Source organism: Paramisgurnus dabryanus, chromosome 14, assembly GCF_030506205.2.
Source record: "Paramisgurnus dabryanus chromosome 14, PD_genome_1.1, whole genome shotgun sequence".
Classification (NCBI taxonomy): Eukaryota; Metazoa; Chordata; class Actinopteri; order Cypriniformes; family Cobitidae; genus Paramisgurnus; species Paramisgurnus dabryanus.
The window spans coordinates 23,531,241-23,557,004 of record NC_133350.1 but is presented as its reverse complement, the minus strand read 5'-3'; the positions used below and the strand labels follow the sequence as shown (position 1 = coordinate 23,557,004).

At 38.5% G+C, this 25,764-nt stretch overlaps 1 protein-coding gene across 1 annotated transcript; it reads right to left on the bottom strand.

Moving 5' to 3' along the window:
* Positions 1-3,760: 3,760 nt before the first annotated feature.
* homer3b (homer scaffold protein 3b) lies at positions 3,761-23,962 on the bottom strand. Its single transcript, XM_065241681.1, has 9 exons — positions 23,537-23,962; positions 20,651-20,807; positions 20,432-20,563; positions 17,753-17,860; positions 10,036-10,151; positions 8,978-9,134; positions 5,341-5,448; positions 5,157-5,237; positions 3,761-5,076 (listed from the first exon to the last, which is right to left on the bottom strand). Exons 1-9 carry the CDS (start codon positions 23,539-23,541, stop codon positions 4,891-4,893), a joined length of 1,050 nt encoding a protein of 349 aa, XP_065097753.1. The 5' UTR covers positions 23,542-23,962; the 3' UTR covers positions 3,761-4,890.
* Between the last annotated feature and the right edge of the window lie 1,802 nt (positions 23,963-25,764).

The window sequence follows — 25,764 nt, the reverse complement described above, 5'->3', positions numbered from 1 at the left end:
AAACAAATCGTTTATGACGACAGAGAATCACACACGTGGAATTTATGTCCAAACAATATCAATGACGTTATCATTTCAATCAAAATTTAAAAGATTAAAACAATATTTACCTCACGTTCCTGTACAGTTCTTACCAAGCGGACCGGAGAACCAAGGGGGTCTGCGAGTTTTCAATATGTGTTGTGGAGACATTAATTATTAAAGGTTTCCCAAGACAACCGCTTTAGCTTGACTTTATTCATATATTATGATGTTAACAGTATAATACGCTCATTCACGGTAGATGTCATTATGGTTTATAATTTGGTTTATAACTTATATCTGAAGTGTTTTTAACTTTTGGTATGCCGTAAAAATACTGTACAGCAATAACGCTTTTTTAAATTTAATTCGACACCAGGTGGCGGTAGAGAGTAAACCACTCTAATGAATGCAAAATATAGACGTCAGATGTCATTTTTCATCTTAATCTTCCTCTGGGAAATGGTAACTTTGTGTTTTCATATTTTGTCGACAGTCAATGCAACCTCCAAACAAGTTTTTACCAAGATTTACAATTCAAAATAGTATTTTTCATCAAAACCACAACAACACTACTTAGAAATGCAGCATAATTAACATAATTAAACATAAAAATAGCTCAAGTAAACAACGGGGTGCGTTTAATTTATTTATTAATTCACCATTCGTGATGTGAAGTGTTCATGAAACCAAAATCAAGTTAATCTGTAACCCGAATCCGTAACCTGGTGCTTCACCAACACTGACCAAATGTAGTAATTTAGTATATGTGAGCATTCAAAACTTATGACCTTGTATGCAAATATTGATCAATGATTTTATGACATCATTCTGCACTTCAGTTTGTCATCAGATTCCAGGCTTTGAGGTCAACTAAACACTATTGCCTGTTTTTTTTTTTTAAAGAGGGAGGAGTCACTCTGTAAGCCCTGCTGCTTACTTCCTGTTTTAGTAAAAAAATTACGGCTGCGTCTCAAACTCTAAAATGCTGCAATACCTCTATCAGGTGGATTATTGAAGGCAGCATATACACTCACCTAAAGGATTATTAGGAACACCATACTAATACTGTGTTTGACCCACTTTCGCCTTCAGAACGGCTTTAATTATACATGGCATTGATTCAACAAGGCGCTGAAAGCATTCTTTAGAAATGTTGGCCTATATTGATAGGATAGCATCTTGCAGTTGATGCACATCCAGGGCACAAAGCTCCCGTTCCACCACATCCCAAAGATGCTCTATTGGGTTGAGATCTGGTGACTGTGGGGGCCATTTTAGTACAGTGAACTCATTGTCATGTTCAAGAAACCAATTTGAAAAGATTCGAGCTTTGTGACATGGTGCATTATCCTGCTGGAAGTAGCCATCAGAGGATGGGTACATGGTGGTTATAAAGGGATGGACATGGTCAGAAACAATGCTCAAGTAGGCCTTGGCATTTAAACGATGCCCAATTGGCACGAAGGGGCATAAAGTGTGCCAAGACAACATCCCCCACACCATTACACCACCAGCACCAGCCTGCACAGTGGTAACAAGGCATGATGGATCTATGTTCTCATTCTGTTTACGCCAAATTCTGACACTACCATCTGTATGTCTCAACAGAAATCAAAACTCATCAGACCAGGCAACATTTTTCCAGTCTTCAACTGTCCAATTTTGGTGAGCTTGTGCAAATTCTTGCCTCTTTTTCCTATTTGTAGTGGAGATTAATGGCACCCGGTGGGGTCTTCTGCTGTTGTAGCCCATCCACCTTAAGGTTGTGCGTGTTGTGGGTTCACAAATGCTTTGCTGCATACCTTGGTTGCAACGAGTGGTTATTTCAGTCAAAGTTGCTCTTCTATCAGCTTGAATCAGTCAGCCCATTCTCCTCTGAGCTCTTGCATCAACAAGGCATTTTCGCCCACAGGACTGCCGCATACTGGATGTTTTTCCCTTTTCACACCATTCTTTGTAAACCCACGTTGTGCTTGAAAATCCCAGTAACTGAACAGACTGTGAAATATTCAGCCGGCCCGTCTGGCGCTAACAACCATGCCACACTCAAAATTGCTTAAATCACCTTTCTTGCCCATTCTGACATTCAGTTTGGAGTTCAGGAGATTGTCTTGACCAGGACCACACCCCTAAATGCATTGAAGCAACTGCCATGTGATTGGTTGATTAGATAATTGCATTAATGAGAAATTGAACAGGTGTTCCTAATAATCCTTTAGGTGATTGTATATCCTTGACAGTTATATATAGAGATTGTCTTGACCAGGACCACACCCCTAAATGCATTGAAGCAACTGCCATGTGATTGGTTGATTAGATAATTGCATTAATGAGAAATTGAACAGGTGTTCCTAATAATCCTTTAGGTGATTGTATATCCTTGACAGTTATATATATACTATATACACAGGGAATGTGACTGGTCGAGTTAAAAAAAAAGTGGCGGCCAAAAAAAAAAAAAACCGGCTGGAGCATAGTTTTTATTAACAATTAGCATTAGCAATTTTTAAACCTTTTGAATGCATTTCTAGCTAGACATTAGTATTGTAGTTTTTAAATATTCAATTAGATCACAAAGGCACTCTCCATTTCTATTTCGAACAAAATTCCATTATGCCTTTGAAGGCTGTTTGAATGGTTTCCTGGCGCTGCCTTACTGCACAAACGCTACCACCAAAGTCATTGCCTCGTGTGGCAGCAAAGTAACAAATCAGCAGCCTAATGCGTTCACACCAGACGCGGAAGAGGCTGCAAACGCAAGTGATTTACATGGTAATAGACATCCTGCGGCACGGTAAGCATGAATGGTGCATTTCGAGTTGAAAAATCTGAACTGAATTTACGCGTGAATGTCTCGAATGACTAGAATTCACGCGCAAATGAAGCGAGTAAACTCATTGTTCAAGCGCCCAACTACGTGCGAATAGCATGTTTTGCTGCCTCAAATGCACAGTAAAAATACCTTAAAAGTCCACTGTATAGATTTTTTAGCGACATCTGGTGGTGAGACTGTAAATTGCAGCCAAAGGCTCAGTCCACAGCTTCGTAACGCATAGAGAAGCTACAGTAGCCAATAAAGGACAAACATGTCGTCGTCTGAGACAACGTATTGACGAAATGCGCTCTATAGACCAGTTTGTCTGTTTAGGACTACTGTAGAAACATGATGGCGACTTCTATGTAAGTGGAACTTGCGGTGTATGTGGATAAACTCATTCCAAGGTAATAAAAACAATACAGTTCATTAAGTAAGGTCTTTATACACCACTGATAATATAGTTGTATATTATATTACATTTCTGTCAAGAGAGCCTTTTAAAAGTTACACAATGCACCTTTATTGCATCAGACAAAGCTTTGCATTTCAAGACACTTTGGTGCAGTGGTTCTCAAATTGGGGGCCGGGGGGCCGCGAGATGGTGCCAGGGGGGCCCCACTTTTATGACATTTTATAAAATACATTTATTTATCATGAACTCTGTGTAATTAAACCTTAAAAAAATAAGGCTACTAACCAACAGCACTACTTTTTATAACTTTATATGTTTTGTTGAATTAAAATGTTAAATTTTAGAACAGTTTTTTGTCATAAATTTTCTTTGGGGGGCCGCGAAGGATTGCGCTGTACACAAGGGGGGCCGCACCCGGAAAAAGTTTGAGAACCACTGCTTTAGTGGGTCTTTAAAGTTAACATTGGGGGTTTAAATAATTGTGTAAGAAACAATCACAAGACGTGTTTTTACGTTAAGCAAACACTTTTATTGTGAATTCATATAAAATCACAGACAACAGACACGCAATAGAAAAATAGCATATGTGCAAATGTTCTTGAGAGTACATGAAAGCAATGTCCAAATAGTGAAATCTCAACAGTTACAGTAAATGTTAAGCCTAAATACAGAACAGACATGTTTTCAAAGAGGAAAAACTATATAGTATAAATATTAGTATAAAGATGCATGCAAGACGAAAGAACAACTGTGGTCTACAAAAAGTCTAAAGTGATGCTCCTAAAGGGTTGTTGCGTTTAGTGGGTCATATTAAACTGATGTAATCTAGTAGTGGAAATTACATTTGGCTATCAAATGAATTAGTTTGTCCAGCTTCATGAACGCATCAGATTTTATGCAATACTTGCATAACTAGACCCAGGCTTCAGAATGCCAGTAAAACAATAAATACATTAGTTAATAAAGTAGTTAATGTTAACCATTCACTCTTGTTTTTGTTTGTTACTAATAGAAATGGCATTTTTTGTTAGCGTTGTGCTTAAGTTTCTCTATTGCTGTAGTCCAATAAAGATTTATGCAGGATTTATGAGCCATACAGAAGAAGCAGCTAATGGCCAGAGTAATTCAAAACGCCATTAAATCAATAACAGCCTATTCAAGTCCATACTGACACTCCCAACAGACATGCTGGTGTCAAGATATTTTCAATTCTATGCATCTAACAATAATACTGGTGAATACATTGAACAGTAAAGCTTATTTCTGTTCTGTTCAAAGTGCATCTAATTTCAAAAACTTGTCACAAATCAATGTTTAATCTGAATAATATTGATGTCTAGTACCAGTAATCAGGTCTGAAACCTACCTAGAAAAAGCTCTAGTCTTTTCACGGTTTGCTATTATTTGAGCTTTGAGTTATTTAGGGCCAGAAAGATCTGGTAATTGTGCAGCAATGATAAACATAGTCCTAAACATAGTGTCATGCAATGTAATACCTTTTAATGTTTTGCTACTAATCTAGTACCATGATAAACCACTGAATTTTGAGTTGGGCACCTGGGGAAGATTCCTGTAAAGTAATAGTGTTTTTGTGGTGGCTTTGCGGCATCCGCAGCTGTTGGTGTTGTTACCGAGGTCATTTCTCCAGGAGCTTGGCTAGGTTCTGTCGGAGGTCGCTCAAATCATAGATCTTGACATCTAAAGTCTCAACGACTCTATGCACCTCACCCTCCACCCTGTTTCGGGCATCCAATGAGGAAGCTAAAGCCATCTCTGCTATCTGCACACGATTCTTCAACTCTGCATTCTTTTCCTCCAAATCCTATTTCCAAGGCAAATGAGTTTTAGTTTACATCATGTTAGAAAAATGAAGCTAGAATAATATTTATTAGTTAAATTTACCTGCACCCTTTTGCTGGCCTCCTCTCGTTCTTTCTCCAGCTCAGTAATGTCTGGTTTCTTGCCCTGCAGAATCTTAATTTCCTGAATAATAATAATAATTTTGACTGTAAACGATTATTTTTATTAACATATTTATCTTGAAAGGTAAAAGTTGAATGATTTTAAGTGTGTTATGACAGTGTACCTCATCTTTAGCTTTTAATAGGGCTTCCATCTCTGCCAAAGACTGTGCGAGCTCCTCACCCTCTCTATCTGGGCCTGAAACCACATTTTGAGCTTCCAGCTCTGCAACCTGAAACATAAAACCATCTATCTGTTTAAACTTCAACCCCCACTGTATAAAATCTGTGCGATGTTAAGAATGTTTCATGCTAGTGAAATGCTTTGTTATAATTAACTCTTTCGCCGCCAGCATTTTTCATGATTTTCACAAAAGTTTAATCCAGAAAATGCTCCTTTTTAAATATACAAACATACAATATAGGAAATAAAAGAACAGACCCTCTGCTTTCAAACCAAAAAATCCGTTTCATCCTACCTTCATGTGTTCTGTTTTTATTACCTCTCAAATATGTGTAGGTTTCATCAAAAACATATAATAATTTTTGTGAAGGACTTTTGATAGAGATCAGATGCAGAGCGATCTTTAAAACATACACGGACATACACAGACATTTGCCCTAGGGCAGGGGTTCCCAAACTTTTTTTCCTGCGCACCCCCTTCTATGTCCCAACCGGGTTGGCGCACCCCCAATCCCCATTTAAAAAAAAACCCAAAAAAGCTTTGTTTTCTCACCATAAATACTCATGTTTAATCATGCGCAAATAACCAAGGGCCGGTTGCACTAGCCGGACGTTAAGAAGTTGGGTGTAATAGTCCTACGTCGGGCTTAGCTAAGTCCAACATTGTGAAAAATATTACGCCTATTGCACCATCTGAAACTACGCTCAGCGTAGATGATGCGCGCCCCCGTGTATGCGTTTAACCACTGTGATATTTAGACGCCATTCGAGTTTACTATGGTAAAAAAGGTACACTTACTGCCGTCAGCTAATAGATGACATATGAGAGGTTTCCTCATGTTTACCAGTGCGTCACGTGCAGACCCATCAAACACATTAACGAAAGCCTTTACTGTTCGCACAAAAGGTGTATAATAGTTTGCAGATTCATTATAACAGCTCAAGTTTCAAACAAAATTAAATGAAAGCTTTTAATAAGTTCTCTACAGTAAGTATTTATGTATTTTATTATATAATTCATTGGCGGTCTCTTTACCATGCATGAAAACACATTGCTCGCGTATCCTGTGCCCATGTCTCGTCACATTTCATTATTTCTATTTTTGCCATAAAAAAGTCTCTCTCTCTTGGTCCCTCTCCTCCTTCGTGACTAACAACTTTATCATAAGACGTCCCACATGACAGTTCCCTGATTTCAGTCAGTTAAGCATATTTATAATATATATGGAATGAATGAAACGAGTTGGCACGCATATAGCGACTGCAGTGCATAACAGAAGAGCAGTGCGTAGAAAAAGACAGCAGCTGTCTTCTACGTTTCTATCAAAAACTAATAAATTATAGTTTTTTATTTAAAATAAAAGCGATTACAAAGGAAATGTTTACTGTTCATTTTTTAATGTATTTATTGTATGGAAAAATCCCACTTTAAGAAACAGACCGCCATTACATTTTTCCTCTCGCGCACCCCCTGGTGGCAGCTCGCGTACCCCTGGGGGTGCGCGTACCACACTTTGGGAATCCCTGCCCTAGGGCAATACTTCAGTTTTTTATAAGTTGCGGAAGAGTGCCACCTGGTGGATAATAGCGGTATTGCAGATTGACGAGATAACTCGTCAATGGCGGGGAAAGAGTTAAAGGAAACATGATCACACTACAGACAAATAGTCAAATGTGTTCAAGCAGCCACATAAGACTGCATTCTTTCCATCTATTGATCTAATCTGAGCATAATGTTTTTACATCGGACCTAACTTCTAGTGCGAACCCACAGTGTATCTTTAGGCTTTTATTAATAAAACTAAGGCCTAGTCTACACGGACAGGGGTATTTTTTTATCAAAGTTTTTCCTCCTGCGGTTTAAAAAAAATCTCTTCCACACATGCTCGGTTTAAAGAAATCTCCGCCTACATGAACACGCAAAAACACGTGATCACGCGCTGTCAAGAGCATGCCACACCAGCAGGCGGTGATATAACTCAAATCGTAAAGCCACCTTGGCCAATCAGAAGCCTAACAAAAGTGACGTCGCAAGGCAAAAACCCTGGTTTTACTGTTTACACGACAACATTGCAACCGGTGTTTCTTAAAATACTCACCCTGGAAGTGGTTTTCAAAAGTGTTCGGTTTTAGTGATGTCATACTGCGTTTCCATGTGGACGAACAGCGGAACCCCGTAAAAAAGTCACGGTTATAAAAATACGCGTGTCCGTGTGGACAAGGCCTAATGCCTCGTTTACACCAGCCGCAGTAGAGGCGGCAAGCGCGGGTGATTTACATGTCAAGTCAATGCAAAGACGCGAGTACATGCGGATTATTATCCTGCGGCGCGGTAGGCGTGGCACGGATTGAAAAATCTGAACTTCGGCGGATTTCCACGCCACGTTAACCAACCAGCACCTTGCTGTAGTAGTGACGTGATAACAGGAAGCGAGCGGAGTGGCGGAGTCTCCGCGGAGTCGCAGAAAAAAATAGCACGTTTTTGCCACCCCTACCGCAGCTGGTGTAAACGCAACATAAAGTGGCTGCTGTCCGCTTCTTTCATTTTTGTTTCAATTCGCAAACATATGAAAGCTGTGCGAGTTTATTTAATCAATTTCCCTGAAATATCTGAGAAAACTCTTACATATACACTGTGTGTATATGTAAGAGACACAAGGGTGGACATAATATTAGTTTGCGTCAATTTAAGCGCACCATTTTTCTGCTCGGGTTAAAATGAAAGCAAACTGACCCGCCCACAGACCACCCCCTAAAAAGTAATCAGGACAGAAGTGGTCGAAAGTGGACAAAAATGGCGGATTAAATAACAAGAATGTGTCTGTCTCATTCACTTGTAATCCAAATGACAAAAACGCATCTTAATACCAGGTATATAAACAGTCCCTGAGCTTTACAGATCTTCAGAGGTCTCTAATTTACAGGCAACTTCACCTCCTTAAAAAAAGTAAACCAGGCCATCCCCATACTGTAAAGTTTTAAGCACCATCATGACGCAAAACTACATTTTTGTTTATGTAAGAAACTCAGTGGTCTCATTTTCCCAGCGGTCATTTGTCTTTTCTGTTCTGGGCAATGAATGCGCATTGTCTTTTCCTATAAATATCCTCTATGCAGTCCCCGTAGACCTGAACTACATATGTCACCTTCCTGATGTTCAGTTGAGCAGATCTTCGAAGCAATGTTCAGAATCATTTATGTATATTTATGTAAAACGCAGAAGTAAGCCTAAGGGTAAATAGTTGGTTTGTGAGCAACTCTTCATTTGTGCAAGTTACAAAAACTGCCGTTCTAGGGAAAAACGACACGTAAAACAAAACAAAAACTATACTTGAATGTTTTCATAGTAAAGTATGTTAAATAAATAGTCTGACCTGTAGACATACCACATTCAGATGATGTGTGACATAAGTAAGGTTAATTCTGACTTAAACCTCATCTAGCAGGTATTGCGAGATGAGGTTTAAGTCACACAGTTGATGACTTTCATACCAGGAAAAAATACTATATGGACGACAACTGTGTGGTTACCATCATTAACATTTCTTAGCCAATAGCAAGCACTGATCATTCCTCACCTGCTCTCGGAGTCGATCTGTCTCCTCCTGATACTCGGCTAGTTGCTTTTTCCATTGTTCAATGCTGCCGCTAGCTTCGTGAAGAGCTGCTAACAGCTTAGCGTTGCTTTCCCGAAGAGAGAACAGCTCAGCCTCCGAGTTCATCTCACATATCGACCTGTGAACAAACCAACGTCTTGGATTCAGTTCAGTTATTATCAATTATTTCATCAAATTTCACAATTTCTGTCCAAACGCAGCAGATGGTAAATGCGGCACATATGGCTGAAATTAGTTGGTGCTACTTTTTTGCATTTTCGTAACAAAACTGAGTGCGTGCAAAGGATTCATTTCAGATGTTAATGTGCTATTTTAACTTGAAAGGTAAAGTGGGCTGACTTCCCACATACAAGCGCTTTGGCACTTTGGTGATTTTCACATTGTTTTGTTTGTTTGGCTGGCATGTACTGATGAGAACTTGAATGGTCTGTTGCTTTGAACCTGCTTGACAGCTGAACCTGTGTTGTTTAAAGCTTTATTTGAGTTGGGGATATTTTGTACAGAATGATGAAAACTCCAAAGCATCAACATCCAGTTGCTAGAAACCACTCGGGCCAAGTAAACTCTTCATGAAATTATTCCTACAAATACAACTAGGGCTTTTTTAATTCAAAGAGATCTGTTGTAATTGGCCCCAGATAAACAAGTTAACAAATTACAGCTGATTTATATTCATATCTTCAAAAACACAGAAAACAAGCATTGTACGCCCAATGTAATCATATCACTGTAAAAAATACAGCAATGCAGCATGAAGTTTAAACTAGTGATCGGCTGATACTGATTTTTTTTTATAACCGATACCAAATATTTGGATGCTTAAGTTGCCTGATAAATTGACGAACACCAAAATCTGTATTTTAGAAGTAGTGAAGACATTATATGTGTTTCAAACTAGCCACTTTCTCTTCTAAATAAATAATATAAATTAAATATTATGAATAAAGGGGGAACAAAAAGAAAACAAAACGGTGTGAGATGGAAATTAAATGGGTGTAAGGAAGATCTGAATGTTTTACCCTTCAGACAGCATCTTCCGCATCTGCTCTTTCTCAGTGGTCTGCTCCATATCAGCACTCTTGCTGCGAAACAGCTTGTCCTCAGTAGACCCATTGATATCGAGAAGTGGAGGAGCCTGTATTACAGACGTAAATGGATCAGACAGACCATGACCATCAATATAGACAATCAACTGCTAACAAAAGATTTATAGATATTAAAGAAGCACACTATATTTATAATAATATCAGTTCTGGCATCAGTTCCAGAATTTCAGGCATCAGAGTGACTTAAGCAAATAATAACCGGCTAAAAAAAACTTTCTTTCAGAATAAATATTTAGCTAACCCATCTGCAAATAACCTACATATGGCATTATATTACATATTAGTTGTCATAATTTTGTACTATATACACACAATGCATACAGAATATATGAAGAGCTCACAAGCAAAAGCCGCTAAATGGCACCTCTGACAAAAAAATTTTATTGGCCGATTGCGATCGGCATGTACTGTAGTATACGTGCATAAAATACTTTAGTTTCAATTTTGCTTATTCCCGACATCAGGCCATACAGAAATACCAATTTGTTCGCAGAATCCATTAAACGGCACAACGATTTTTTTTTTTAGCAAAGTTCTAACGAATTGGATGAATGACAGTGCGTGTACATCAAGGCGCAAGAGTTTTTTACCCAGTTAAAGGTGCAAGGTGTAACTTTTATGAGGATCTCTTAACAGAAATGCAATATAATCTACATCAGTGGTTTTCAAACCCTGGGTCGCGACCCAAAAACTGCGTCGCCAGAAAGATTAAAAAAAAAAATTTACTAAAATAATTTATTCAATTTTATTATAAAAACTATAATAATTACAACACACTTGAATAAAAGCACAGTAAAAAATATCTTTTAAATACATGAAATAAAAAAATACTCCACCTCTGTGTCACATGACCCATGTGCGTGCGCAGCTTACTGTATTAATTTGCGCACAGGGTCACAGCCATTTTTTAAATGACGCAAGGGGAGATAAAAACTCCTAAATGAAAATAAAAATGTGTTTGGTCTGATTTAAAAATATATATATTTTAAATGTATTTGATTGGTTTGTCGATAGCGCGGAAATGTTTAGTTGTTTGATAAGCATAGCGCCACCGCTTAACGTTAAGACACGGTTGAGTGTTGCAGTAAGACTGACACGTTATGGTTCTGCTGTTACAAAAACAGTCAACATTGCATCTAAAATGTAAGTTACTAAATATTAATTACTTGTTTAGTGAACTGTCATATGAAATCTGTGAATTTTTAACCGTGATGTGATGCTGCTTAACTGTATCATGTTATTAAAAACTTCACATTTTTACCGCAGTATGTTTAACCCACTTTGTTAACACACTGTTAGCTCACTTTGTGTTTGCTGCGCCTATTTGTTTAACTTTGCGTTATTACATTATGCACTTTCGGTTGCCATTGAGACTAAAGGATGCAGAATCATGATCGTGTTTTGGTGATTGTTATTGGCGTTTTAATCTGACGTTAGTTGTCCCTGATAAGCGGACAAGTGTTGATGTAGAGCCTGCTTCAGTGGCTAGGTCCAATCTTAACAACTCCTCCGTTGTTTTGCGTATGTCAGTTCTTCCTCGTTTTTTGTCCATTATCATAATTAATGATATTATGAATTGCAGTGAGGTTTATCCTGAAAAAATGAAATGCCCATCCGTGAATTTGTGTCTGGCGTCGGGTATGCTCATTAGGTAAGTTATATACATACAGATGCGCGCGTGCACGTTTCACCGGGCTCACTCCACTCTGACGGGTTTCGGCCCCGCCCTGCTTCATGCTACTAAGAGGGTGGGGGGGTATGGTAGAGTGTGGGTCACATAATTTAAATTTTTTTAAATTAGGGTCGCTCCTAAAAAAGTTTGAAAACCACTGATCTACATAACTGTATTATTAGTGGTTGGTGTATAAAAACCTTACATAATGAACTGTATTGTTTTTATTACACTAAAATGAGAAGTTTTTATCTACATACACTTACATGGAAGTCCCTACGGTGTCTCAGACTACGACATGTCTGTCATGTATCAGCTACCTTAGCTTGTCAATGCGTTTCGAATTTGAGGTTGGTTGCAATCTCACCACTAGATGACGCTAAAAAGCCCATACTGGACCTTTAAAGAAGGTTTAGCAAACATATTAGGATATAGACTAATTTTTTGAGCCTTTTACATTTATTCAGAAAGGACAGTGAGACTGGGGACAGGACTACTTTTTTTAGAAGTAGAGATTTTTTTATGCACTTAGAGGCTTTTGCAGCAAAACTGGTTAAATACTAATAAAATGACTAAAGTGACTTTTGTAAAAAATTACTGTACACCGTTTACACTATTTCAATTACTGACTAATAATCTTTTTTTACATTGCCTTTAAAGTAAAATTGCTGAACGTATACACAAGAGCCTTATAAAGAAAAAGCTAATTTACAAGAAAACATATGAGAGGTTTGCATCTGAGCTCTTCATATATAGTTTGTTAGTATTTACACTGGGTTGCTAATTGTATACAGCACAGAAAAAAATACATTTCTTTGAACATGACATTTTTGGTTGATTTCTTTGATAAAGAAGACCTTGAGCAGTCTGTAGCACATTGAGTTCAAGACGACATCAAAGCAAATCAGTTGCTTTTCATCAAGGCTTAAGAAAACCTGAACAGTACTCCAGAAAAAAACAGTTTTTCTTACTCTGAATATCCCAGCAAACACAGACTTGGTTTTTAACTGTACTGTGGTGAAGAGAAATACACCCATGCACTCAGAACAGCTTGTATAATTCATCAATCTCAAACTCGGTATTCCCCACAGAAAGTTGCTCCATTTCCAATCCGACAGCTCAGCCCGATGGCTTGTTTGCCTTCTCTATAGCTTCGAGACGAAGCTCTCTGTGTATATATTTAAAAAAGCAGAAAGATTCAAGAGAAGCCAACTTCACTGCACAGTCGATAGCTTGAAAGCTTGAATTCTTTAATAATGTATCTTGCAGATTTCTGCATTTTAAATGAGGGATCACAGATCCCTCAAGCGTGCTCCTTCATCATGAACTAAAACTGCTTCACAGACCAACAAAACAGATATTGGACGACTTTTCACCATTGTAAGAAAGCCCTTTAATTTTATTCCTGACTTCAGTACAATTTACTTGACAAGTCCAATTTCTTTCAGAGTTGACGTCAATCGAGGGAAAATGGCGCTGCTTCTGGACATACATTTTTTTCGTCATGAACATAAAACCACCGGATAATGTGTTGAATAATAACTCATTACAACAACCCCAACAATGTTACTAGGTCCATATCCCCAGATCGATTAAGGGATCAATTCTGGGACGTGTCTGTTTTCAACCAAAAGGCACTCTTGCAATTTTATGGGAATTTAATGGGATCAACGCTTCTTGTTTTTATTAATCTGCTTTTCGTTTACATCACAGCCGTGAAACTCTGCTACTGGTTATTGGCCATCGTAAGTGACCGTATTAGTGGCACATTCTTTTCCTTAGAGCTTTTTAATAGACAAAATGTCTGTAAGCGTCAAATGTTTTGTCTGTTCTCCCGGAGTCACATATACATTTTACATTTCTATATCTGCTACAAGGCAATTTGGTCAATGGGCTTTGTGTTCAGTGAGGAGGAGGTGAAGAGAGCATTGTAATGCTGAAGCCTCCCTAAAAAAAGGTCTAGAACTGCCCTTTGCTCTGTGTCAAGTGTAAAACTGCAATGGGCCATAAGCTGCAAGTATGCCAATCCATGTGAAAATAGATATCTAGCGAAACGATTGTCATTTTTGACAATTAAAATAACAAATATACACTTTTAAAGCACAACTTCTCGTCTAAATTCGGTCCAGCGCGACCTAACATAAATGTGTAGTGACGTAGGGAGGTCACGTGTTACATATATAAAACGCACATTTGCGGACCATTGTAAACAATAAACTGACACAAAGACATGAATTAGTATCAGTTGACATACAACAACGTCAGAACGGTCCTCGTTCTCAACACTTGTAAACACTGGGGCTGAGTTTCGTGTTCGTCTTCTGTGACCTCTTGGTGTCATGATGTATTGCGTGGGGTCACGTTGGGGCATCACGACCGGATTTAAACGAGAAGTTGTGCTTTAAAAGTGTATATTTGTTATTTTTATTGTCAAAAATGACAATCGTTTCGCTAGATAAGACCCTTATGCCTCGTTTGGGATCATTTAGAGTCCTTTGAAACTCCGTTGAAAAAAACTGTCAAGTGTTGAGTTAAGTATTAAATGTTGGACTCTATTAAAGTCCATTAAAATGAGAAAAATCCTGCAATGTTTTCCTCAAAAAACATAATTTCTTCTCGACTGAACAAAGAAAGACATCAACATTTTGGATGACATGGTGGTGAGTAAATTATCTGGATTTTTCTTTTAAGAAAATTGAATATTCCTTTAATAAAACACCACAGCGTTGACCAATGAAGAGAAAGAAGAATAACTTTTTAACACAAATCTAACTATTATTGCATGTGATGATAAAACATGAAAATTATCTCTAAATAGGTAGTGCTTGGCCAAATGCATTGTTTATTTTACTTCCTGTCTCCTGAGATACTTTCATCTGATGGAATTTTGAAGACAACATACTGTAGATGTATGTATTACTGAATGCTTGGTGCCCAAGAAAGTGGCTAAAGAAAAAAGTGGCTTTCTTTTCACTTTCAGCAACTTTCGATTGCATTTCTAGTAAGAAATTGGTATCATATTGTTTAACTATTTGATTAGTTATCACCAAAGTGCACTCCATTATTTTAAATGTAATTCCGTTACGCTGCCTCTGAAACCTGTTTCCCGGAGGTGCCTTAAAGAAATATCCCACCTAGGATAAAAAATTGGCTCATATTTTTCTCACCCTCAAGCCACCCTAGGTGAATAAGACTTCCTTTCTTAACTCTTTCACCGCCAGCGTTTTAAAAAAAAGTTGCCAGCCAGCGCCAGCGTTTTTCATGATTTTCACCAAAGTTTAATGCCTTCCAGAAAATGTTCTTCTTTAAATAAATAAACATACAATATACCAAATGAAAGAACAGACCCTCTGCTTTCAAACAAAAAAAACCGTTTCATCCTACCTTTAGTGGTTCTTTTGCAATCAGCTTTTGAATATGGGGAGGTTTTTGCAAAAACACCATATTTTGAGCAAAAAGCAAAAATAATTCCATATTTGTGACGGACTTTTCATAGAGATCCGATTCAGAGCGATCTTTAGAACAGACACGGACATGCAGCAGCTTGCCATAGGGCAATACTTCCGGTTTTAAAAAGTTGCGGAAGGGCGCCACCTGGTGGATAATAGCGGTATTGCGGAAAGACGGAAAATCTCGTCATTGGCGGGGAAGCGTTTTCTCTTAATTGACGAGATATCTCGTCAATGGCGGGGAAAGAGTTAAGCCAAACACATTTAGAGTTATATTATATAATATCCTGGCTCTTCTCAGCTTAGTAATGGCACTAAATAGTGGCTGCCTGTTTAAAGCTCATCCATCGCCAAAAAAAGGAATCCATGCAACTGCTGAGTTAACGCTTCTGGCAACGCCGCATTCAAGACGAGGGTAAACGCAGATTACTTTCAGAAGGCCTTTGTTTATACCCCTGAAGCCGTTTGGAATACTTTTGTAAAGGATAAATGCAAATTTTTCGAACTTGAAGGAGGTGGACCCCATAACATTTTACCAACTGAAAGATCTAAGACATTTTCTAAAATAACTGTCTTGGGGGTAAGTAAATCATGGGTTTAATATTATTTTTGGCCAAACTATCCCTTTAACAAATGTGCGGGTTCATAGGCTTCATTTCTTTTTCCGCTAGTGGTAGCTTGTCATAAGGTCGAGCAATACTTAGCAATGGCAGATGCTCTGGAGTGCCCAAGGGCTTGGAAAAGAAGGAAAGCAGTGCGGCTGCATTTTTCACATGGTTTTAGATGCCAAATGTGAACCACCCCCTTATTCAGCTTATTCATTAAAGCATTGTAGATATTGCAACTTGCGGGATCCACAAATCAGAGTGGCTCTCGAATTTCAAAATTAAAATTAATTGAGAATATGCGCTTGGCCATCTCTGTGGGTGCTCAAGCCCTAGAGCCCCTATGGGATCGGCGCATATGTTCCTTTGCGTGTTTATTGTAGCACTTCCATCCGTGAAACAACAAACAGGAGGAACCTTATTGGGGTTATAATGTTTCCATCCCTGCTGAAAACCAGTACTGATGATGTAATGGTAGTGCAGATTGATGCTTGTTTGCAACCTTGACCAAGGAGAATATCTAGCCTCATTGTTCCGCCCCAAAGCCAGCGGGTCATCACTGATATCAGTTGCCTTGATATCAGGGCGACATGGTCCATTTTATTTTGATAGTTTGGGACATACACACTACCGCAGGTCGCACTTCACCACCGCAATGTTGCACCACCTCTGTGGTGCGGTGGTCATGACAACTGTCAGCCCTATCAAGTAATAACCAATAATAACACCTCAACAACCACCTAAAAACACCCCAGCAACCACATAACCACCGATTACAACACCTCGACAACCCCTAACAACCAATCAGCAACCAAATAACCAACTACAACACCTCAGCAACCACCTAACGCTTACTTCAGAAAAAGCACAAATCTAATTTTCTAGGATGTCACTGAATGCTATAGCGTTCCTTAAAGGAATTACTTGTACAGTCATTTAAAAAAGGCTACCCACAAACATAGAGCATATGAGAGACATTCATGAATGTTTAATAGTAAATGCTGGTATACGAGCAAACATCAAAGATCTGGCCAAAAAGCTTTTAAAAACAGACTCAATACAGAGCTTCAGCAATAATTCTGGTTTCACAGAAGACCATCAGAAAGATTTTATAAATTTATAAGTGCAGGATTCTTTAGAGCACATTGTTGCCGTTTCAATGTCTGGTCCAGGTTATGTTTAAATAATGAATAAGTGTCACTCAGTGACCTGTTGTTTCATATAGCTCAAGAGAGATACATTTGAACTCGAAAAAAGCTTATGGACCTCATGGGAGGAGATGCCCAGCATCACAGCCATGAAACTGCAACAGAAAACTGTATACGGGTTATATTATACTAATGTGAAATAATCCTGACATTAGACATAACCTGAACCTGCTACACCTGAACATGGGCTACAACCGGTGTCATCTTCTGGCATGTGAAGACATGTACACACATACACACTTCATAAGCATTCAGGAAATAAACACTATCAATTTGCTCTCCGATGCAAAACCATGACATAATGTCTTATTTGCATGAACAATTAATGACAACATTGATCCCAACGTAACAGTTTTTGTCTTTCTCAACAGAATGCTGTAACCAAATACTGCTGAGCGGTTGTAGAAATGCCATTACATTCTACGTAAGCACTTAGTTTCATATTCACATCATGACACACTGTACCAAGCGAAAGGACAGCTGCATTAGGTGTCATATCACCAAAGGCCAAACCATCCTCAGGTCTATTGTTAGTGCAGTTATTATCACATATTATCTAAACAGAGCAGCTGAAATATTATGACACAAGTTATAACATGTCTAATTTATAATCATTACACTACACCACTATGTTGTTGTCAGTCACACAGATAACAGTTGATGTTCTGCTCACATCATTTTTGAGCTATGATTTACCTGAGGAGCCGTGATGTTTAAAGCAGGACTCAGCAACTCGAACTTCTCCTGCGATTTATCCCGGACGAGCCGCGCTGCCTCCTTCAGCTCTTTAAACTGCTCAGAAAACTGCACAGACAAACACAATAAAAAACGATGAGTTTTAAACTTAATAAACTTTTTTTTAATCAGAGGCTGCTATTTTGTTTTTCATCACTATACGTGATGTCAAATGGTTGCAATAAAACCTGTTCTATTAACACTACAGGGGGTAAACGTGATAAACAAGTCTTCAATCAGTAGATTATAAAATTATGTGAAACAGAAAATGAGAGTTATTAAGGCACACAGACAGCAGGTGTCAGTGCAAATTTTAGGCTATAAACCTTGCTGCCGACCCCCCGATGTTCTTGAGAGTTTTTCGAGAAAGACATGATGACAGAGAAAGACAATGTGGATGATGATGATGCCGAAGGTAATCATTAACAATGGCCTTTACTTTAAATAAGTAATGATGATACAGTATTAGCGTAGCTAACACTATACCCAGTTAAGCTAGCATTCTGTCTGGGCCGAAGTTTAATGTAAACACAGACATTTGTAATATGAGGCGTGTCTAAAGTAGCCTGGCTCCGCCCTCCTACGTGCTTCCGCTTATTTTTCATTTCGCTTCAGCAGTACGTCTGGGATTTCTCTATAGAGTTTCGTTTTCTCCTGCAAAAATCTGCAGGACCAATCAGCGAACAGATGGGGGTGTCTAAGAACAATGACGTTGAGGTTGTGCGTCAGTTTGAGTTGTAGTTCAGTAATGGCAGCGGAGAAAGACGTGAGAAAAGCTATTCGGTCCGTTGTTGCAAAACTGCTGAATATACAGAAGTTAAAGCCGGAGCAAGAACCAGGTTTGCTAACTTTCGTTTGTCTGATTATTCTGACTTCTTGTTTCCGGACAGTTTCGGGGCATGATATACGTCACGACCACATGTTAGCGATTGGCTTTGGCAGATCCTGAGTGACTCTGGGCATATCCAATAGTTTTAAACTTCAACAATGGACCCCCCTTAACGGAAGTAACGCTTTGCAATGGAGCGTGGCCAGACTCTCTGTACAAATGAAATGAATGTACGAGAGTCTGGTAATACCAGGCTACGTCTAAAGTATGTGTAAACAGGCAGGACAAAAAATTGGATATTGTTAAAAGATCAGATATGTGCATTAAGAATTGAAGTGTAAATGCAGATAGAGAGTACAGAGAGTAACAAAAATGAAGATTAATACAGAAAAAACCTAAATACCTCTGACGTCAGCCGGAAATGTGACGCTCCTTACCATGTTTTGAAGATTCGCTTACAATGCAATGCTAACAGAAGTTAACTTACAGACTGTGAGTCCAAGCGGGAGGAATTATGATAATCTCGGTCTTTACTACATCACCAATCCCAGGATGTAAAATGTTGCATACAATCCATGTGTTTGTTGTAGTCCAAGAAAAGAGATTTACATTGGAGATGATAACGCCAAATAGTTTGGGGTATGCACCTTTTGCATATCGTTAACATGTACAAATACACACTTACACACCAAAAGAAATGTAAAAACGTGAATCTGAAAATAGGTGCTCTTTAATGTGTTTCTATCAATGAATTAGTAGTAGTTAAAGGCAAATATAAAGTATAAAGTATTAAGGCATACAAGTATTCATAGTCGGGGAATGGTTCACTGAAAATTTAAATTAGCCTACAATTTACCCACCTTAATTCAAACCTAAATAATATTTAGGCGGAAGCTATGCATTTGTGAGAGAAAGTATTTGTATTTTGAGAGTATTTCGCAATCAGTACTGTTTAATCGTAAACACATCTGGATTAAAAATAGCTTTATATCAGTACATAAGACGATCATTAGTTCTCACGTGTCTTGTGACTGCGTATTTTCATCACGACGCATATGACGACAGTCATGATATCTGCAACCTCCATTGTTAGCGTTGTTTTTATTTTAACGAAAGTCTAAATTATCCTCAGTGTAGAGGTGGCCGATAAATCGCCTGCGATTCTAATGCGTATCTTATCAGTAAAGCCATTTTCTTGATTCGGCAAAATCGCGTTCACAATCGTGGAAAATTGCCCCCGATAATGTACGTGATTTTGCCGAGCTACTCTGTGAAATACAGCTTTTGTGTAGTAAATGCCGCTCCATCTGAAAGCAGGTGATGGCGATTTTCGTCTAACTGTGCATTCAGACCGCCACCGGCGAGAGCGTCAAAGTGGTCGGAAGTCATTCATTTTCAATGAGAGCCGGCGGCGAGCAGCGGCGCGGCGCGTCATGTACAGCGTGAGTGTCGAGGAGAGTTGAAATCAGCTCAACTTTATGGTAATGAGATATGACGCGGTTCGGCGGCAACCAATCGGAAGGCGGAAATGTTCACCGGCAACCAATCGGAAGGCGGAAACCTCCGCCTGAGAGGAGTTCAGAGAATGCATTCGAGCGTCAGAGCGTCCACTACAACTTTTCTTTAGCGTCGTTGTCTGGGCAGCCAGAGCTTTTATTGACGCTCTCGCCGGTGGCGGTCTGAATGCACAGTCATCATGAAACCTGCTTTACTGATGAGATACGCGGGCGATTTATCGACAACCCCTACGTCAGTGGCATTAAATCAAGCAGTGTTCACTGAAGAACATTTCGATAACAAACAACATTTACCTGTTGTAGCTGCAGCTCTGTGGCAAATCCCAGGCCGTAAACTGTGTTAGCCCTGCTGTCTGCCCACTGGCCGAACTTCTGCGATGTTTTCGTAAAGGTCATATTTGGTGTAATTGTGCTGTTTATAATGGCCTGTATTAACAGAAAATGACAAAAAACGTATCTCAAAAAAACTGTATTTGAGTTGAGATTAGATTCTCCGTAGATGTGGTCTCTCACCTTAGTGCCCCCTACGCTGATGATGCGATACACGCTCCTGCCGACATCATAGAAGAACGAAACGGTGACAGCGTGTTTGCTGGCCGGTATCCAATTACGTTTAGTGGCTGGGTCGATCTGGAAAACGTGCGCCTTAATGCTGAGTAGTGGCTGCTCCCTTTGAGGAAAAAATATTCATGACACACATTGCATTATTCAATTCGGCATTAGGATGCCATCAGTTCCATTATTCTTTGGCTGATGGAGCATTTAAACTGTACATCAGGTGTATGATCACAGAAACAGTAGAGCTCATGAGGAGCACCTAATACGGTCAAGTGTGGAACATCGCAGGCAGATGTAATTATGAAGGATTATGGCTATTGTTAAAGGCTGATGAATGGTTCTGCATGGTTTGCCGACACTTCATCACATTGATGAAGACAATGATAAGCTTGCCCCATCTACGAGAATCTCTCAAACTCCAGACTGTTTGACACTGTTAGCCAAATGATACGGAGTATGGTCTGTCAAAGTGGATAAAGCTTATCATGGCTAGTAATCAAATTGCCACCTGTGACCCTGACAAGCAACACAATTATTTGTTGATTGCTTGGTTTTATAGAGACTCAAAGTCTAAAAGAAACCTTCAGACACCTAAGGGCCTAGGAGATGCGCATCACAAGGCTGGAACATTCTGCATGCTCCAATAATTCAATTCAAACACTTTCTAGCTAGCTTTGCAAGCTCAATTAGAAAGTTCACTATGTTGTCATATCAAAATGCAATTCATTACGCAATTCAAGTACATATTGCATTCTCAGTCTTGGAAAAATCCCATAGTGGGTGTGAAGGTAACTCAATCGCTACATAGAGTACTGAGGTTTGTCTAAGTAATGCACCCAAGCACGCAGTTGCCAAGTATTGTCCAAGCATTTGCACACTTTAAGTTTGAAGTATTTTGATTGTTACACATTAGATAAACCTCAAATATGAAATGCAAATAATCTGGTTTTGCATGTAAATTTCCAAGTCAGTGAATCACTGGGAATACTGCGAATTGGATCTTATACAGCACTACCGGACCCACCTCTGTGAAACTCCGCCTCTGCAAAATCTTGCGCTTTTCCTCTACGTCCTACACACCATTCTCACTGAAATTGACAAATTTGCAGCGTTCTCAGGCATAGTGTAAACTCGGATATGTGCACCATAACACCTCTTTATCCCTTTTCCCTGCCAGCATGGCAGCCGCTGCCAAAACGTAATGGGCTGATGCTAATGGCAAGTGATCAAGTGAGTACATCTCATAATCTCTCCTTGAATTTCACCCTTCTGTCCAAGGAGGTGATCAGATTTATATCAGGCTTGGCTCTGACACAGCAACCCTCTCCTGTGTCATCACACATTGTGGCTCCATAGCAAAATCTGAGCCCATTGCTCCATCCTGAATTAAACCCCCTAGACACCAAAGTGACATTTTGCAAGGTTATTTGGGACAAAACCAATCAGAAAAGGCAATGCAGGTGCAGAAACTGTTTATTAAGCACTTCAGTTGCACAGTACAAATACATTGGTCTTCGCACAGCTTTTCCATGGACTCTTATTCACCAGACTGAATCTGTATGATTGTTCCCAAATGCACAGCTGAACAAGATGCCATAACATCTCTAATATGGATAAACCTGGCAAAAACTGAAACTAGTAGAGACGTCATACTGTCTGTCCACACCATAAAACGATAAAGGGATTACTAATAGGCACTGCCAGTCTCCTATTTCTCCTAAGTCACCTGCTGGGTAATAGCACATAGTACTGTAATTTTACATCTGGCTGATGTGATCCTCAGACCCAATTATCAGTAAATGTGTAGTGAGTAGCAACACAATGTATTGCCATTTGAGTTTTGTTTTTTTTAGCTCTTTTCCGTTCACTTTCTCACCTCTGCAGAAAAAGGGGATCTGAATCCATGTCAATATGGCAGCCGTAAACTCAAATGAATTTAAAAGTGTTATGATGATTTGATGAAGTGATCATTCTTGTCTCAAGAGACAACATGTTGAATGCTCCCTTAGTTTTAGGTTGTTTTGCATTAAAACATCTGCTAAATGAAATTAATAATGGAAATTTGTTCTAATATAAAGCTTATTTTAATAAAAACTGTGTTGCAATGCACCACGAGGTCTGCATGATAAAGACTAACACTATACCTAACTTGAATACTACACATATTTGCAGATTTTCAAGGTGATTCTTCTCTGTCATGCGAAAGGTTATTCACAAGATAAACGAGGGTTTTGAAGATAAAACGTTTCTGGAGGTCGTAATGTTAGTGGTTCAAAAGCAGGAGTTATGTGCTTTTAGCAAATGTTTATATGGAGAATCTGGCAAATGGTAGCATAAAAAACGTCGCAGTGCATTCTGGAAAACCTATGACTAAAAGAGCAATAAGGTTATTTTACAACACAAAACCACCAAGAAATTGTACAGATGTTTGAAATTAAAGATGGTATGAACAGAACAGTGTTTCAAATCAAGTAAGATCCCTATCTAGTCAGCATTACCGGCGCGTGCAGCGTATTTTTGGACATGACTTTAGACAGTTTGGTTGACTTTTCGGATATGTAAGTGACCAAAAATGCTGCCTAGTTAGGTAGCTCACTAGATTTTGGGACTCCGCTGGTAAGTTACTTGAGCTCATCTTCGCCCTTTGCAAACTAACGTAACTTATCCCGTCCAAACTCGAACCTAAACTGAAGTTACACTGAATTGACAACAACTGTTAGATTTAAACACGATGTTAAATGTGAAACAATAACTAACGTTAGTTAAATCGCGCCGTTTAACACCAATCGTCGTCGTATTTCTGAACATTTGTAGTAAAAGCTGTTTTGAAAGTAAACTCACCCCATTTTGCACACAAGTCTGTCAGTTAGTTAATTCTTAGCACTCCAGTTTTATTTCTTCTCTAACTGATCCACAGATGGCTCGTGTTTAGTCACAGATATGTCCCGTTTGTACGGCGATAGTCAGACAGCAACGCAGCTGTCAGAACAGTTGTTTGGCTTTCTTTGCTCCGTTATGGAGTGTTTTTATGGAAATGGAGATCTCCTTTGTCTAGTGTCCCTGCTGTCTGTCGGTTTCTCGCCCTCATAGTCCTTTTAGTTTCTCAGCAACGGTAGCTGTGTTTCTCAGCTGCTCAAAGGCACGAAATAACCATGCAATTCTGATGTTACATTTTGTAGAGTCCTCATAGTAATTTTCCTCAAGTAATCTGCACCCCCGAATACTACGGTGTTCACTTACATTGACCCACTCCCTCGTGCTAATGTAATCTGCTTCCCCCTGTTGGCCACTGACCGCACGCGCTAGAACCTTGGTCGCGTGTATTGTAAAAACCTTATTTTCATAAACTTCCTTATTTATGAGAGAAATAGCGAATTGTTTGTAAGTGCGCTATAAACAGTTGCACAACTTTAAAATTGTTTTGTAGCAAAAGAAACTGTGTAACTACAGCTTGATAATCGGATTTATGGTTACCATAGCAACTTAAAGGCTCTACTAGGTCATTCTACTAAAGCAATTAATCTTGATCCATTATTGTACCTTATTTTAAATTATTATTTTCTTTTTTCACATTATGTACACTTGTAAGTGTCAAGTCGTTTTAGATAAAGAGGTAAAGATTTTTATTTATTTGTGGACAATTTCTGCATAGAGTCCTGAACGTTAACGTGTACTCTTACAGTTACTGTTGTGAAAGACAGGGGGCGCTGCACTGCACTTAATTCTATTAAGCTATTAAGCATGGGCCTTTAACGGCGCGTCCTTGGTGGTATTATTTGGGGGTCCTCAAAATATTGTTTGAATTCAAAATAATTATTTGGGGGGAAATTAGGCATCAAACAAAAATGCATTAAAAGCTAATAACAGAAATGAAAAAAACTTGATTAAAATGAAGGTTCCCCCGTTAAAATCTATTCAGTAAATTTAAAGTGTAATGAAGTATGTTAACAGTATTTTTCAGTGTATACAAAAAAAATAATTTTGTATTTTTTTTTAAACGTACGCAAATCAAGTCTTAATTTAATAGGCTCCTTAATTTCTATCCATGAAGGGTCCTTGGTTTAAAAAAAAATATATATTAAAAAGTGCACAATATCACAAAGAAATGTACAGTATAATACTACAATATAATGTGCAATATAATACAGAGAGCAGTATTAATATATACGTGCCCAATGAATAAATAAGAGCACGTGCATCTTAAATAAATACATTTACTTTAAATGTGAAGGACTCTAAAATACGAAATGCTAGAATACCAGATATTTTTAAGCGTTCCTGCACAGTTAACTTGGTTTTAGGATAATAACAAACAGTTTTGACAAATAAATAGTTAACTGTAGTAAACGTAACTGTAGTAACAACACGAACAAATCTTGCTTTGTGCTGTTATTTGTTTATCTGATTTACTGCTTGATGTTTTAAAACAACTTAGTTTGCATCCAAATTCAAGAGTCTAAGCAGTTTGGCACGGGGTGTCTGCTCCCTCTAGTGGACGAGATGGTAAATGTTATAAACAATTGATATGCCCTGTTGCGCAAACCCTGCCTTAAGTTAACCATACGTACATGCTTTCATGAAAGCATTATCACAGTTTAAAGCCTAATACAGTACACAATTTATTTTCCCAAATTCTGAATTTAATGCATACATCCGATCTAACTGACTAATGCTTGAATATTGTAAAATTATAGGTATTATAGTAAAATGTACAGTATGTATCATATGTCCGCTTTCCCTCACCTTACATGTGTGTTGATGTGACAATAATGTAATTTTATTTAATCTTGGCTTATTTGATATTCAAATTTTGTTATTTTATATAAAATATATAATTATTTAATATAAAATATACCTTGTAATATAGGAACTGTCTCAACTATGTATGTTTTATATTAATACATGCTATTTGCATTATGTATAAATGAATGACCAATTATGGGACAAACATACTTGACCCATCCTAACCCTAACCAAACGTTAATGAAAACCCAATATAATAAGACTGTAGACATAATAAGAAATTCAGTATACGTCAGTTTAACCACAACAAAGCGGTAAAGTGAGGA

Excerpts from the sequence above, each read along its gene's own strand:
- homer3b (XM_065241681.1), bottom strand. Across the intron at positions 17,861-20,431 it reads CAGAGCTGCAGCTACAACAG|TTTTCTGAGCAGTTTAAAGA; the intron begins GTAAATGTTGTT and ends TTGTCTGTGCAG. Across the intron at positions 5,449-8,977 it reads CAGATCGACTCCGAGAGCAG|GTTGCAGAGCTGGAAGCTCA; the intron begins GTGAGGAATGAT and ends TTTATGTTTCAG.